This window comes from Pyrus communis, chromosome 13, assembly GCF_041283825.1.
Source record: "Pyrus communis isolate YQ-2024b chromosome 13, ASM4128382v1, whole genome shotgun sequence".
NCBI lineage: Eukaryota > Viridiplantae > Streptophyta > Magnoliopsida > Rosales > Rosaceae > Pyrus > Pyrus communis.
The window spans coordinates 26,496,803-26,510,853 of NC_142577.1; the positions used below are offsets into that span (position 1 = coordinate 26,496,803).

At 38.7% G+C, this 14,051-nt stretch overlaps 1 protein-coding gene and 1 pseudogene across 2 annotated transcripts; one reads left to right on the forward strand and one right to left on the reverse strand.

The window, feature by feature from the left end:
* Positions 1-3,657: 3,657 nt before the first annotated feature.
* LOC137736781 (putative inactive receptor kinase At1g27190 pseudogene) lies at positions 3,658-5,897 on the forward strand (annotated as a pseudogene). The gene has a single exon (XR_015954839.1). The product of XR_015954839.1 is annotated as a putative inactive receptor kinase At1g27190 pseudogene (transcript).
* A 236-nt stretch (positions 5,898-6,133) lies between these two features.
* On the reverse strand, positions 6,134-9,237 carry LOC137736782 (serine/threonine-protein phosphatase PP2A catalytic subunit). Its single transcript, XM_068476048.2, has 6 exons — positions 8,595-9,237; positions 7,940-8,054; positions 7,125-7,233; positions 6,956-7,033; positions 6,653-6,844; positions 6,134-6,560 (listed from the first exon to the last, which is right to left on the reverse strand). The coding sequence occupies exons 1-6, from the start codon at positions 8,845-8,847 to the stop codon at positions 6,387-6,389; spliced, it is 921 nt and encodes a 306-aa protein (XP_068332149.1). The 5' UTR covers positions 8,848-9,237; the 3' UTR covers positions 6,134-6,386.
* Between the last annotated feature and the right edge of the window lie 4,814 nt (positions 9,238-14,051).

A 14,051-nucleotide genomic window follows, 5' to 3' on the forward strand; every position in this document is an offset into this window, starting at 1 on the left:
AACAGGAGGGATCCCCGTTTTTCTAAAAAAATGGGGACACCCTCTTAACCGTTGGATTGGCTTGAATGAAATTGTGTGGTTGAGATTAAATCACAGGCCACACAATCTCAATCACACAATTTCATTAAAAGTGAAATCCAATGATCAAGAAGATGTACCCATTTTTTTAGAAAAATAGGATTCCTCTTGTTAAAGGATTTCTATATTTATATAGGGTAGTGCTATTCAAATGCCTTTATTAATTTTGTTCATTGATCTTCTTCAATTCAATCGATTTGATGACTAAAAATTAAAAAGAGTGTGTGAGAGTAAAAATGGGTGTATGGGTATCATTTTTTCTTATATATTGCTTGGTATTCGTTAGTTAACGGCATGATCTCAACAAGTTTTCCACAATGTTACATATTTATGAAACGTGTCTTTGAACTTTTATGAGATACAACAAATCATTTAATAATTTCAAAAATTAAAGCAGCTCCTTCAAATCACACAGAGATACATATGTGTTAAAATCATCAACTTATAGATGCATATATTAATAAAAAAGAAACATGAACAAGCTAGATGAAAATATATAACTTAACGAAGGAGAACGTTATTCTTTCCAGTACTATTCCAAGAATTATACCAACAAGCAGAGTCGCAGACATATGCTTAAGAGTAGTAGTGCCGCTTGGATATTTTAGGAGCCGGGGCAAACAGTGCACGTGAAGTATGTTTCGATGATACTATTCCAGCCGTAGTAGTACCAGGAGTGAGGTTCACTACTAGTTGATCGTCTTGGTTCTTCTGAATCTTGGCACGCATCTTTTCAATAAAATCTGCAGCTCTCTGATTAACATCGCCTCCAGTGTCGCGCTTACTCTTCTCACTCACGTACGATGGTTGAGTACTAGTACTTGCAGCAGTAGCAGCAGCAGTAGTGCTAGTATTCTGATTTGTGCTTGGTACCTGCATCACGAGGGAGAACGGCTTTGATTCGTTTTCTGGTTCCTGGGATCTTTTCGGCTGGCTCCTGGAACTGTGATGACCAGGGACGTCTACTTCGGTAACTTTAGCACGAGCAGCTGCTGGCTCCGGTGGCTGCTGAATCTTGATCCTGGTTGTTCCAAGATTGATATTGCCTAGAGAGAGAGATGAAAGTTTAATGATGTTTGCCACCAAAATCATCGATTTCTCGCACAGAGATTTCTTCTTGCGACTAGTACTACTGCCCTTGTGTTTCATAGCTTCCCAAATTTGAGCAAACAAGCAACCAGTGAACTAGGGTTTAGGAGCTGTATGAATATACCTCATTGCATTTATAAAGGAGCTGTATGAATATATCTCATTGCATTTATAAAGGAGCTGTATGAAATCGATCCGGACAAAGATGAGAAAAATAAATTAAAGAACTAAAAACGAAGGAAATTAAGTCAAATTGTTCTGTTCTGTGGGGTTCCTGAAGAAACTACCTAGACAATGATCAAACCAGTAAGGACTTCACTACTACGCGAAACTTCAATTTTTATTATTTTCTGTTTGGCAAATATTCCCATGTGTTTTGAGTTGTAACTTGTAAGGATCTAAAATTCCTTTTTTTTTTTTTTTGGAGTTTTAACAAAACACTCCCGGTATTGTTCACTTTTAACGAGAATGACATTTTTACTCTAAAAAGTCATTCTTGGTACTATTCACTTATAACACATTTTTGCCATTTTGATTAAAACTCATAGTTTCCAAGTCATTTTCATTAGTTTTTTCTTTCTTTCTTTTTATATATAATTGTTGTCGTGTAATGAGAAGGGAGTGGATTACCAACTTTATCTCCATTGTGAATATACTTGGCAAAAGACGAAAATGAGAATTAGATTCTAACATTATGAGGATGATAGAGCTGTCTTAGTCTTTTTGAAATAATATTGAGAATGATCAGGAATTCGTGTAAGACAGACATGTGAAATATGGTTTTCAGAGCAAACTTTATTTTAGGGACAAGATTCGTCTCCAACAAATGTTTTGCTTCAAGTGGCTCTGATACCACGTGTTGTAGTCAATGAGTTACTTAATTATAATTAGGAGTACGTAATTAGTCTGCTTTTGTTCGTTGCACTTGCAAGAGACGTAAAGTAAACAGAATGTAGAAACTTTAGGAGCAAGATTCGTCCCCAATGATTTTATCCACATTTTCAAAGCAATTGCTTTCCCTCATTTGGTTCCTCTCACGCCACGAACACGAATACGAACATCTTTTTGGTTCCTCGAAAAGGACTCTTAAGAACCAGCTGCTTGTTCTATTGGCTTCACAACGCTCAAATCTCTCTGCTCTACACTTTGGGTGTGCTCACATTTCGTGACATCATTTTTTACACAAGTTTTTGTAAGACTCATGTTGTAATGTATTTCAAACGATCCGAATCATTCATCTTTTAGGTGTTATGGCATCATTCTTTTTATCTTCTTTTGTGCTCCATCCTTTTTCCTTTCTCTTTTCTTTTTCAAGCATGGACTGAAGCTGCTAGGAGAGTTGGTAGTCCCTTCCAGTTTTATTGGGAATCCTCAACGGCTTGATGGAGAAATTTTTCAGAGTGACGTTTTATACTAACACATTATGCTATTAGTTCACATGTTATTAATGGATCCAAGGTATAGTATTAACCATGCATTATGTCTGTGTTATGTAGATCTTGGGCCTTGTGCAGAGTAGGCTTTTGTAATTTGTGTTTGGATTGGGCATTAAGTTTGAGTTGTGGATTTGTGCTCTATCTTCTCTAGTTCTATAAGATCATTCAAATCCAATATTATCTTTTGATTCAATGAATGTTCCGTTAACAACACATAATTATTCATTCTTGTAGGAAAATAATTTGAGTAGGATAGTCTAATCACGTTACTGACCTGGCCACCCTTACAAAAGCATGACTCTCATGTTAGAGTTGTCCTAAACAAACAGCGTTATCCAAATTTTATCACTTGCATAAAATGATTGTCTAAGGTACTTATTGAACTAATTGGATTCGTATTTTTACATTTATCAAATCAAATATGTCATGTATTAGACTACTGAATGAGAAAGAGAAAAAGAGTTTTAGGCGTTTTGTGCCAATAAAACAAAAACACGTTCACAAAATTTATACATTCTTTTATTTCATTAGCACCAAACGTCACCAGTGCAGTGTACTCTCACATAAGTCATTCTCACACCAAAAGAGCATTGTCCAAGTGGGGGCTTCTTTTTTCTCTCCCGTTTGGTGAGAATCCTTCTCTTTGTGTAAGAGGTTTTCTCAGCTTTGTTTGAGTGCTTCCAACTCCGGCACCTCATTTAGCCGCCGACCTTAACTTCGGCCAAGGTCGGTGGCAGCCCATTTCCCTTCACACCTGCTTTTCCCCCCTTCTATATGTTTTTTGTTTCCCAATCCTTGTGCCCCAATTTTAGCCGTGCTTTGCCCCGATCGGAAAACCTCCACAGGTTGGGCTTTTGTGGTGGTCGTTTTGAAGGCCCATCTTTTGTTTTGTGTTTTATGTATATTTAGGCCCGTGTTTTAAGTAAGCTCCTTGTTGCTAAACGAAATTACCTCTTATCAAAAAGAAAAAAAGAAAAGAAAAAGAGCGTGGTACAAAACGACACCGTAGCATAGCCCCCATAAAATGCCCAAATAACAGGTGTCAGTCAAAACTCCAAAATGGTGGTCCCTGTCAAGTGTCAAGACTGAAGAACCAGTGTCAAATCAAATGGAATCCCATTCCCATCTGCCCCAACCTCCGCCGTCGCCATCACCATCGACGCCGCATCCACAGTCCCAAATCCCACCACCTACAAATCATCCGAAAACCCCCAATACCAATCACAATTTCGAACAACCATGAAGGCCATTTTGGTCATGGTCTCCCTCTTGCTCGTCAACTCCCTCCTCCCCTGCTACTCCCTCGAAGACGACGTCGCATGCCTCGAGGGAGTGAAGTCCTCGCTCACAGACCCAGAAGGGCGGCTGGGCCAATGGGACCTCGCCAACAGGTCGGTGGCCTCCATCTGCAAGCTGGTTGGTGTTTCCTGCTGGAATGAGAAGGAGAATCGCCTCATCAGCCTCCAGCTCCCGTCGATGGAGCTCGCCGGAAAGCTCCCGGAGTCTCTCAAGTTCTGCCACAGCCTCCAGAGTTTAGACCTGTCCAGTAACGCTCTCTCCGGTTCGATTCCTCCCCAAATCTGCAACTGGCTTCCTTACCTCGTAACACTGGATCTCTCCGGCAACGCACTCTCCGGTTCCATCCCGCCGGAGATCGTCAATTGTAAGTTCCTCAACACTCTAGTTTTGAACGATAATCGCCTCTCCGGTTCTTTGCCCTACGAGCTCGGCCGGCTTGATAGGCTGAAGAAATTGTCCGTCGCTAATAACTACTTAACTGGTACGATTCCGCCGGATTTGTCGAAATTCGAGAAGGATGATTTCGATGGGAACGGTGGTCTTTGTGGGAAGCCTCTGGGGTCGAAATGTGGTGGATTGAGCAGCAAAAGCCTCGGCATTATAATCGCCGCCGGTGCTGTTGGTGCTGCCGGGTCTCTGATTTTGGGATTGGGCATTTGGTGGTTTTTCGTCAGGGCGGGTCGGAAAAAGCGAAGCTTTGGTGATGGTGTTGGCGGTGGTGAAAAGAGTGAGGGTGGCTGGGTTGATTTATTGAGGTCTCACCAGGCTATTCAGGTGTCCCTGTTTCAAAAACCCATTGTGAAAGTCCGGTTGGCGGATTTGTTGGCCGCCACCAACAGTTTCGACCCCCAAAACATTGTCATTTCTACGAGGACCGGTGTTTCTTACAAGGCTGTGCTACCTGATGGGTCGGCAATGGCGATTAAGCGGCTCAATGCGTGTAAGCTTGGTGAGAAACAGTTTAGGTCGGAGATGAATAGGTTGGGGCAGCTCAGGCATCCGAATTTGGTGCCTTTGTTGGGGTTTTGTGTTGTGGAGGAAGAGAAGCTTTTGGTGTATAAGCACATGTACAATGGCGCATTACACTTTCAGTTGCATGGAAGTGGTAATGTGAATAGCCAGTATGGTTCTTTGGATTGGCCGACTCGGCTCAGGATTGGTGTAGGTGCGGCCAGAGGGCTTGCCTGGCTTCACCATGTGTGTCAGCCGCCTTATATGCATCAGAACATTAGCTCGAATGTGATCCTTCTTGACTATGATTTTGAAGCTCGCATAACGGATTTTGGGCTGGCAAGGCTGGTGGCTTCTCGTGATTCCAATGACAGTTCGTTCGTAAATGGGGATTTGGGAGAGTTTGGTTATGTGGCTCCTGAGTACTCGAGCACAATGGTGGCATCGTTGAAAGGGGATGTGTATGGATTCGGGGTGGTTCTTTTGGAATTGGTGACTGGACACAAGCCGCTTGAAATCAGTAATGTAGTGGAAGGATTCAAGGGGAACTTGGTGGATTGGGTGAATCATTTATCAAACACTGGTCGAAGTATGGATGCCATTGACAATGTCTTATCCGGGAAAGGTCACGATGATGAGATTTTGCAGCTTATGAGGATTGCTTGTACTTGTGTTGTTTCTAGGCCAAAGGATAGGCCTTCCATGTACCAGGTTTGCGAGTCATTGAAGAGTTTTGCTGAGAAACACGGCGTCTCCGAACAGTATGATGAGTTTCCGTTAGTGTATGGCAAAGCTGTTCCTGAATCCTGATTTTAAAGGAATACGCAGGCAGGGAGAGTTCCAAAAGCGCAAGATAGTGCAGCATTTCAGTATGTCTTCATAGGACGCGTACGAAAGGCATGTTCTGTAATTGGTATGGTTTCGAGTAGGGCAGGATTTGGCTGTTGTAACGCTCATCCGTTGAATCATTCTGTATCATAAAGAAACATTATGCATTGTAATGTTTATGCAATCCACAAAATCTCTGTTTTCGTTTCTTGAAAATGCTCGCTCAGAATCTTGGAAGTTTCCCTTGCCAGAAAATGCTTGAAATTAACTTCTTAAATTGTGAAAATGAAGTCAATGAAGTTGATCGATATGAACTGCTGGAACAGGGGATCATGCTGTTCTTGTTGGTCATCAGCGGTTCGTTAATATACTTCAGAAGAAAGCAGACCTGCTTCCACTGCAGGATTGTCAAACGAACACGGAAGTAAGCTTTCGACGTTGAGGTTGCAAAGTTACAGAACAAGATATACCATGTTATTGACGTTTCCTCCGAAAAATATACAAGACAAGAGCCACAAGCCATTGGTGACCGTTGTCAGTTCTCCTAATGAGTTTCTTCGGAAAATCAACAAAGCAGCAGCAGGGGCTAAAAACACCAAACAAAAGAATCATGTTGACCATAACCCTCAACTTAAACAACACAACTCCTTTTAACGACACATCTACAGAAAACATGGATTACAAACAGCCCGTAAGATATTGAAATTACAAAAAATAATCGGGAGTCTTGCGTGTGTTGTCCGGCTCAATTTGACGAGGGGCTGGGTCGAACTGCAGAAAATTCTGGTCCATGTTCTCGCCAATTTCCAAAATTGCAGCCATGTTCCCACACCGATAACAATAGTTTGGAGCGCTGAAAACAGTCACCACATTCTTCTCCTGAAAGACAAAGTTATGATCAAAGTTGAAAATACAGCTAAAACTGACGCAAAATGAGGAAAAGAGAACCATTTCCAATCGGGTTCACGCACCTGGCACCAATTGTATCCTTCCATGACAAGCTGATGAGCTCTTGAAATCAGACTCAGTCCATTGGTATGGTTAAACTGAGCAGCTATATCCTGCCCGAATGTATAACCAGCACCCCGCGGAGATATTCCCCACCCACAGCGGTCATCTGGATCAGACCACAAGAGATCACACATTGGTCCTTCATGTGGAACCTGCTCAGGCAGAAACATGTTATGATGTGAAAATGACCACAACAACCTTGTAAGATGCAAAACCATGCACACGTATTTGTAATTGAATTGAACCATAAAACGCGTATGTACCTCCTGTATACGGTCCAAAGCTCGGATATTGTCCAATGTGTCCAAAGATGGTGAAAGACCCCCATGCAAACAGAAGACCTACAAGATATACCAGAAGCTGTCAAAAACTAATGCAACCAACATGTCTTGAAGAAATTCATCAAACTGCCAGCAAAATAAGTAACTTAACCTGACTCTCAATGAGGGCTGTCAGGGGAAGATAATCAAATAAATCGGTAAAGAACTTCCAGACATTGGCATTCCCATACTTTCTCAAGCATTCGTCATAAAAACCATACCTGGAAAAAGAGAAATAAGTGAGACAAAAATGGGTAAAAAATAGGATCCAACCAAGAAAGAAACTAATCTCTCTGTCAATCAACAAAAACTTGTCAACAGTAATGGAAGTTTCAACTCTCAGTTTTTTTGCCATGCAGCCACATCAAGTAATTTGTAAATGCCCATAGTTCAAGTCGCAGCCATATAAAGTAGTAAAAGTACCATGGATGGATTAGACATATCAATATTTTACACAATATTTCCAAGACAGGAACCTCTTATTGATGGGGACATGCGTAGGAGCCATGAATGGATGTTATATTCTGCTGGCAATAGGACACCCTCTATAACAGAGAGGTATCTTCTACCGACCACATATAACCCGACTTTTTCTTTCGGGAGTGAGGATAGTTCCATAAAAGCATATTATATCTAACAATGAAGGCAGGTGTCTACATTGTTTTAAAAGAAATCTAAGTATCTTAATATGCCAAGGAAAAAGAAGAAAAGGAAAACACTTAATACTAACACGGCATTTCCAAGCATTATCTACATTACTCTTTTGTGTAAACTTGCGAGTCAACCAATAAAACCAAACACTGAGAAGTGACAGCTGCTAGCATTCACACAAAAAACTAGATACAGCTCCACATACTTTGAATGGTATAACAAAACTTAGTCGGACTAAGTGCAACAGACATGACATACAACAATAAGCACTCTTACACTTGAGTAATTTGCCGGCTCTCGTGATTTCCTCTGAGGATTGTAATTCTATCTCTATAACGGACTTTCAGGGCGACCAGAAGCGTGACAGTCTCCACAGAATAGTACCCACGATCTGCAATTCAGCGGGCCAAGATGTTAAGAAAACATCGGTACATAAGTTCATAAAATTCCAAACTATCTTCTAAAACAATGTCAACCCATCAATTAAGCTAAACAAGACAATATAACGCATAGCTCGGCACAATAATTTTTTTCCCATTTACGGAAAATTATTCTTGACAATCCAACAGATCTTAGACAGGTAAGAACATAATACCAGCAATAGAAACCAGGCCAACAAATTCCCTAATAACAATTATAGTAAGGCTGATCAAGGCCACCACATAATATCAGATAAAATTCAATTCTTTTCATTAATCCAAGAAAAAAACCGGATTATAGCATCTGATCTCAAATACACAAACTGGATTGTTCGCAACTCAATTTCCATAAATACACAAATAGAAATCAAATCAAGAGCCTCATTAATTTCCATAAACAAATTGTAAATAAAAAAGTAATCTGAAAAACGGTAAATAAATCAAAACCCAAAGGAAATTAGGGAAAAAAGCAAGAAAGCAGAAAAGTAAACAGAAAGAAAAAAGAAACTGACCTACATAATCACCCATAAAAAGGTAATTAGTATCGGGAGCGTTCCCTCCTATCTTAAAAAGCTCAATGAGGTCGTAGAACTGGCCGTGTATATCTCCGCACACCGTGACGGGGCACTTCACCGGCTGCACGTTCCACTCCTCCACCAGGATCGCCCTCGCCTGCTCGCACAGCGTCTTCACCTCCGCCTCCGGCAACGTCTTGCACTCCATCAGATGCTCGATCTGACGGTCCAGATCCGAATGAGACGGCATCGCTTCGCTTCACCACCGCCCTCAGATCCGATCGCCGATTCCGATTCCGATTCCGATTCCGATTCCGACTCCTCCTAGATCCAAATAAAAACCGATGCGCGCGAACTCAGCGGCGACGGAGCAATCTCGCAGCGGGAAGCGAAACGAGTCGTCTTGGAGGAGATCGGTCGAGCTTCGACCTCTCTTCTATCATTCCTCGCACTGTGTTTGTTTTATTTGTTTAAGCCAAAATAAAATAAAAAGGTAAAAAAAAATCTGGAAATTATCGAAAAAAATGTATTTATTTATAAATGTGGGAAATGAAAAGACGAGGGAAATGAAATGCGAGTCTCTCTTTCTCTCTCTCTCTCTCTCGCTCGCTGCCAAATGAAATGCAAATGCAATGAAATTGCAGATTTTAGATTTTTTTAGATTTTTTATTTTCTGCTTTTGGTTTCGTCAATATTGTAAGGAAGAAAACATTTTCTCTCACCGGTGGCTCCGCCGAGTCAACACCACTAGTGACCGACACGTGTCGACTCCAGCTTCTCTTTTTGGGCTGTTTAACCTGCTGAGCTCTGTCCGTACCCACCGTTCGATTTTTCTTTCTTTTTCTCTCTTTTAACCTTTTCATGGTATGTTTTCAAAAATTGCGCAATGGTACATGGACTTTTTGGTTTCGTGCAATTACCACTTAAATTATGAAATTTACAATCTATCACCAAACTTTTTGGTTTCGTGTAATTGCCTCTTTCAAAATATTTGTAATGTGGCACTCAAATTTCACGGCGGTCCTTTTTCAAAAGCATTCTCATCACTTACGATTTGCTATTTTTTATTTTTTAACAAACGATGAGTGGGTTAAGTTTCACAATAGGTTAGCAATAATGTGGTTCGAATTCACCTTTGACGAGAATCGAACTTAAGACCTCTCACTTACAAGTGAAGAAAAATATCATTGGACCGTAGTACTAAGTGGCTACGATTTGCTACTTTGACATCCAATTTTTTTGTTTGATCGGGCCTCGGGTGTCCCCCATCCTAGGGGACATTTGACACCCAAACTTTACGACTACCTTTCTTCAAGGACATTTTTTGTCATTTACTTTGAGTAAGGTACTTGAAATTTGTCACATAACGATACACTAATCTTATTGTCGTAGAAAATTATATTTTACACGGTTTTTTTCTCTCTCTTGGCAATTCTCTTATATTTTCTTCAAAACTCATGAAAAATGGATTGTAGTCATGTGAAATGACAATAATGTCATTGATAACAAAATATGTGCTCTTCTCACGTGTCATTATTTGACAAAAAAAACCTGAATGAAAGCGGATATAAATACTAAACTGTAACACATTTAGTGTGAGAGGTTCGTAGTAAAACTTTGTAGTTTAGATTGTAATTGCACAAAACTATCCAAGTTATAAGAACCATTTGTGCAAATTCCCTTTTATATATGTATAAGTGAGAACAAACACTTGAAGGAGGGCCTTGGGATGGATGGGTTCAATTAGTCAAGGAATGCAGGCTGCAGCCCTTCCAAAAGGCAACCACACAAAAACCAAAAGGACATAGTTTGGAGTTTATTTGGTCCAACAAATTACACCGAAGATTCATTCAATTTTCAGACTTCGGACTGTAGACTTTTGAAACATTGACCATCGTTTTCAAATTAAGCTACCCTAAACACTAAGCTTTATTATATAGTTTGAAAATCCTTTCGACAAAAAAAAAAAAAATATATATATATATATATATATAGTGTGTGAAAATCCATGTGGTATATTTGGATTAAGGTCGTCTATGAGATGTCGAGGATTTTATGCGAGTTTCACTCAATTTTCGAGCTGAATTCGGCTTGGGGAGGGGGCTCACTGGTTGCTCCTCTTCCAGGGCTATCCATGACTTGGATTTAGCTTTCGTGCATTTTATAATTAACAACAATCATTTTTAAATATTTTATTTCAGACGACCTTAAAACGTAGAAATTGGGTATTCTTCCTATCTCTTAAAGACTTCTTAAAAACTACCAAAACACCCTTATGCGTTCTTGATTAGTATTCAGGGGGCTGATCTATCTCAGCAGTTTTATAGAGATGGCTAGACTGTCACATCTCGCGCCTATGAACCGCTATAACTATCCAAGAAGACACTCAAAACTGGAAGGATAAACAAAACCACCCGGCACCCGGTGGACTGCCAAGCTACAAGTCCCATGGGACACATGAGCGGGATTCTCTAAAAGGGGCAATTGTATGTGCAAGGGTACATTATAAGTATTATGAGAATTGACAACATTGACCAAAAGGAGAAGAAAATGGGGTAGGAATAAACCTTTTTAAGGTTTAGGGTTTAGGGTTCAATATCGCGGAAATAAGACAAATAATGTCTTAAAGTTGTGTTTCATGCTGACTAGCTATTGTTATAATGATACTTTTCTTACGACGGAGGAGATTTCAAGTTCGAAAACTTCACACCCGTGAATGACAAAGAGTCGTCGAGTTGGGTACGGCAGCACATGAGGCCATAGAGTTAAGTTCAACTACTCTTTGAACATGGACCATATGACTAAACAATGTCGTTTGGCAAATGTAGAAATCTAACCCCAAAAGTCCACAAACAATAGAACCAAATTGGCAGTAGCAGAAGTCCCATAATATGGAATTATATCGTTACGGTAAAACTTCTATATTGCTATGATATTGAGATTAAATAAATTGTAGAATTTTAAAAAGGTTATTACTTAATAGAGGTTTAGTTCCTTTCAAAAAAACAAAAAAAAAATTAATACAGGTTTAGTTAAAGGAAAATAGTTTTTTCTGCTTGTGGTCCAATATCTTAGTAGATAGAATATTAGATTTCTACCTATGCATCTTGGATTCGAAACACCCATCTCCTAAATTATTGTAATAATTTCAAACTCTTCCCTCTCTCTTTAATAATAATATATTTTTTAAGAAAGAAAATAATTTTTTGGCTTATTTATCCGTGATACAAAATGTTTTCATACGAAGAATCATATAAATTCTGAGTTGATTGCCAAACGGGTCCTTATTTTATTCGAAGGAGGAACTTGCAGAGCATGACTACATAAAAGATGTATTATTATAATAAAGACGTTATAATTTGATAATTTATTCTTGTTAAGCTAGCTTATCTCTGTCTCACTCTCATATGGTGGAAGCACCACTTCCAAGCTCTCTTTTTTTTTTTTTCCCCCTTTTGGTAACTGCCCCATTTTTGAACCCATATCTCCTTTAGACTCGGTCTTTGCTTCTTTGCTTCTCAATCCAATAATAAAACACAAAACCCCACAAAAGAGAAAGGAGAGGACAAAAAGCTTCACTTTGAAGCTAAAGAAGACCGTATATAGTTCTTCCTTTTCTGTTAACCTCTATTATTTTGTATGTTTTCTCTCTTTTTTTTGTTACGATATTGAAAGGACTCCTTTCGTAGAAATGAGTCACTCTTCACTTCAATTTGATGTACATGTGCAAAAAATAACTTATATAAACACAAAGAAAAACTTTTGTGTATCTGTCAAACGGTGATTTGTAAGAATTATATAGAATACCTATGCAAAACTAAGTTTGAATGGAGTAAAGACCAAAACAATACGTACTCCAGCATTTCGTCAAAGAATCAAGGAAGAAGATAGCTACCACACATACAAGATGCAGCATGCAAGAGGCAACTTTATTTTCCAGATGCAAAATTCCACTTTTATTAATTGGTAGGATATATTCACTTTAGTTTTGGAACTCATGCCATAATTAAGCATATCTATTTAATTTTTAAATTATATATATATATATATTTGTTAACAATTAAACTAATATATATTTATATTTATATTTGAGAATCTTGAAGACTACAGGCCAAACTATCCCATGCATGCATGCATGCATGGCGACTGCTTTAAGTTATGTTCCACATATAAATATATTCTCATCGTCTTTTTTATACGCAAAGACACATTTTCTCAATCGATTAAAAATTTGCTCTATCTATCTCAGTCACAATAAAAAAATTGTGGAGAAAACAGTAATCTTTGATCGAAGAACGTATTTTTTGTGCGAGTGGCAATCTTCATTTCCTTTCGTACACTCACCCCGCACACCTCCCAAAGCCATTTCTGTCATGAAAAAGATTTGCATATGCACACACAGCTGGGATTATTCATAATATTTTTTCAAGAATATTTAAACACATACATACATAATCCTAAAGGGCATATGCATCTTCATCGATTCGTATGCATCTCGATCCGTCGCGCGCATCATCTTCATCTGCAATACTCCTGCTGAATTAGCTTCTTAAGTACTTTAATTAGTGGCTAAGCTTGACCCGGGGGCCGTCCCGAGTTCCCAGCTCTCCTGTGAGAAGAATAAGTAAGTAATTAATTAAAATGTAGATGCCTAATTGAAAGGTAACTAAGCATCATGTCCAATAAAGGAGGCAAAAAAAAAAAAAAAAAGAAGGGGAAAGAAAGACACAAATGTAAAGGTTGAAGGCACCATAAATGCAGAGAACAAGGTTAAATGTTAATTAGCTTTAAACAAACATCATTAAGAAATGGAATAAAGTGAAGAGCATGCTTTATTTTTCTTTTTATTGGAGTCAGTGAATGGGAGATTAAAAACTGCACCTAATCATGCTTTAACTGTTGGCAACAAATCAATGTAACAGTTAAAGCATCTAGAGCATGATAGTTTTCCTTTTATTTTTGGGTGCATATCCGCATGCATGAGTGTACTTCATATTGTAGTTGCATTAGATACTCAAATATTATAAGCTAAAAGAAAAAGAGAAAGGAAACAAAGAGAACCAATTCTCTATTAGCATCCCTATACATACATACATACATATATATATATATAGTGTTGTATATTTTGCAAGAAGATCAAGAGTCATTTTGGTTCTTTCGTGAATCTTTGTTAAATTAAAGGGTATTTTTATCAAATTAACCCCTCCACTTAAACTGATGGTTTCTTTAATTTAACGAAGATTTTTCACAGAATGACGTTGCTTGATAAAAAAAGGACGTTGCTTGACGAACATATATACATATCCTAAAGTAAGTGTTGTTGACATTCCAAAAATCTCATTCTACACTCCTCACAAGTATATTTTTCTTTCCAAATATAGAAAGTTTGAAACGTAAAATGAGATTTTTGAAGTGTTAATAGCAATTCCCAAATATTTAATAGATGCATAATCA

Coding starts and splice junctions, on each gene's coding strand:
- LOC137736782 (XM_068476048.2), bottom strand. CDS start 8,847: ATGCCGTCTCATTCGGATCTGGACCGTCAGATCGAGCATCTGATGGAG. Junction 7,234..7,939: donor AGCCGGCAAATTACTCAAGT/GTAAGAGTGCTT, acceptor CTCTTTTTCCAG/GTATGGTTTTTATGACGAAT. Junction 6,845..6,955: donor CTTTGGACCGTATACAGGAG/GTACATACGCGT, acceptor CTGCCTGAGCAG/GTTCCACATGAAGGACCAAT.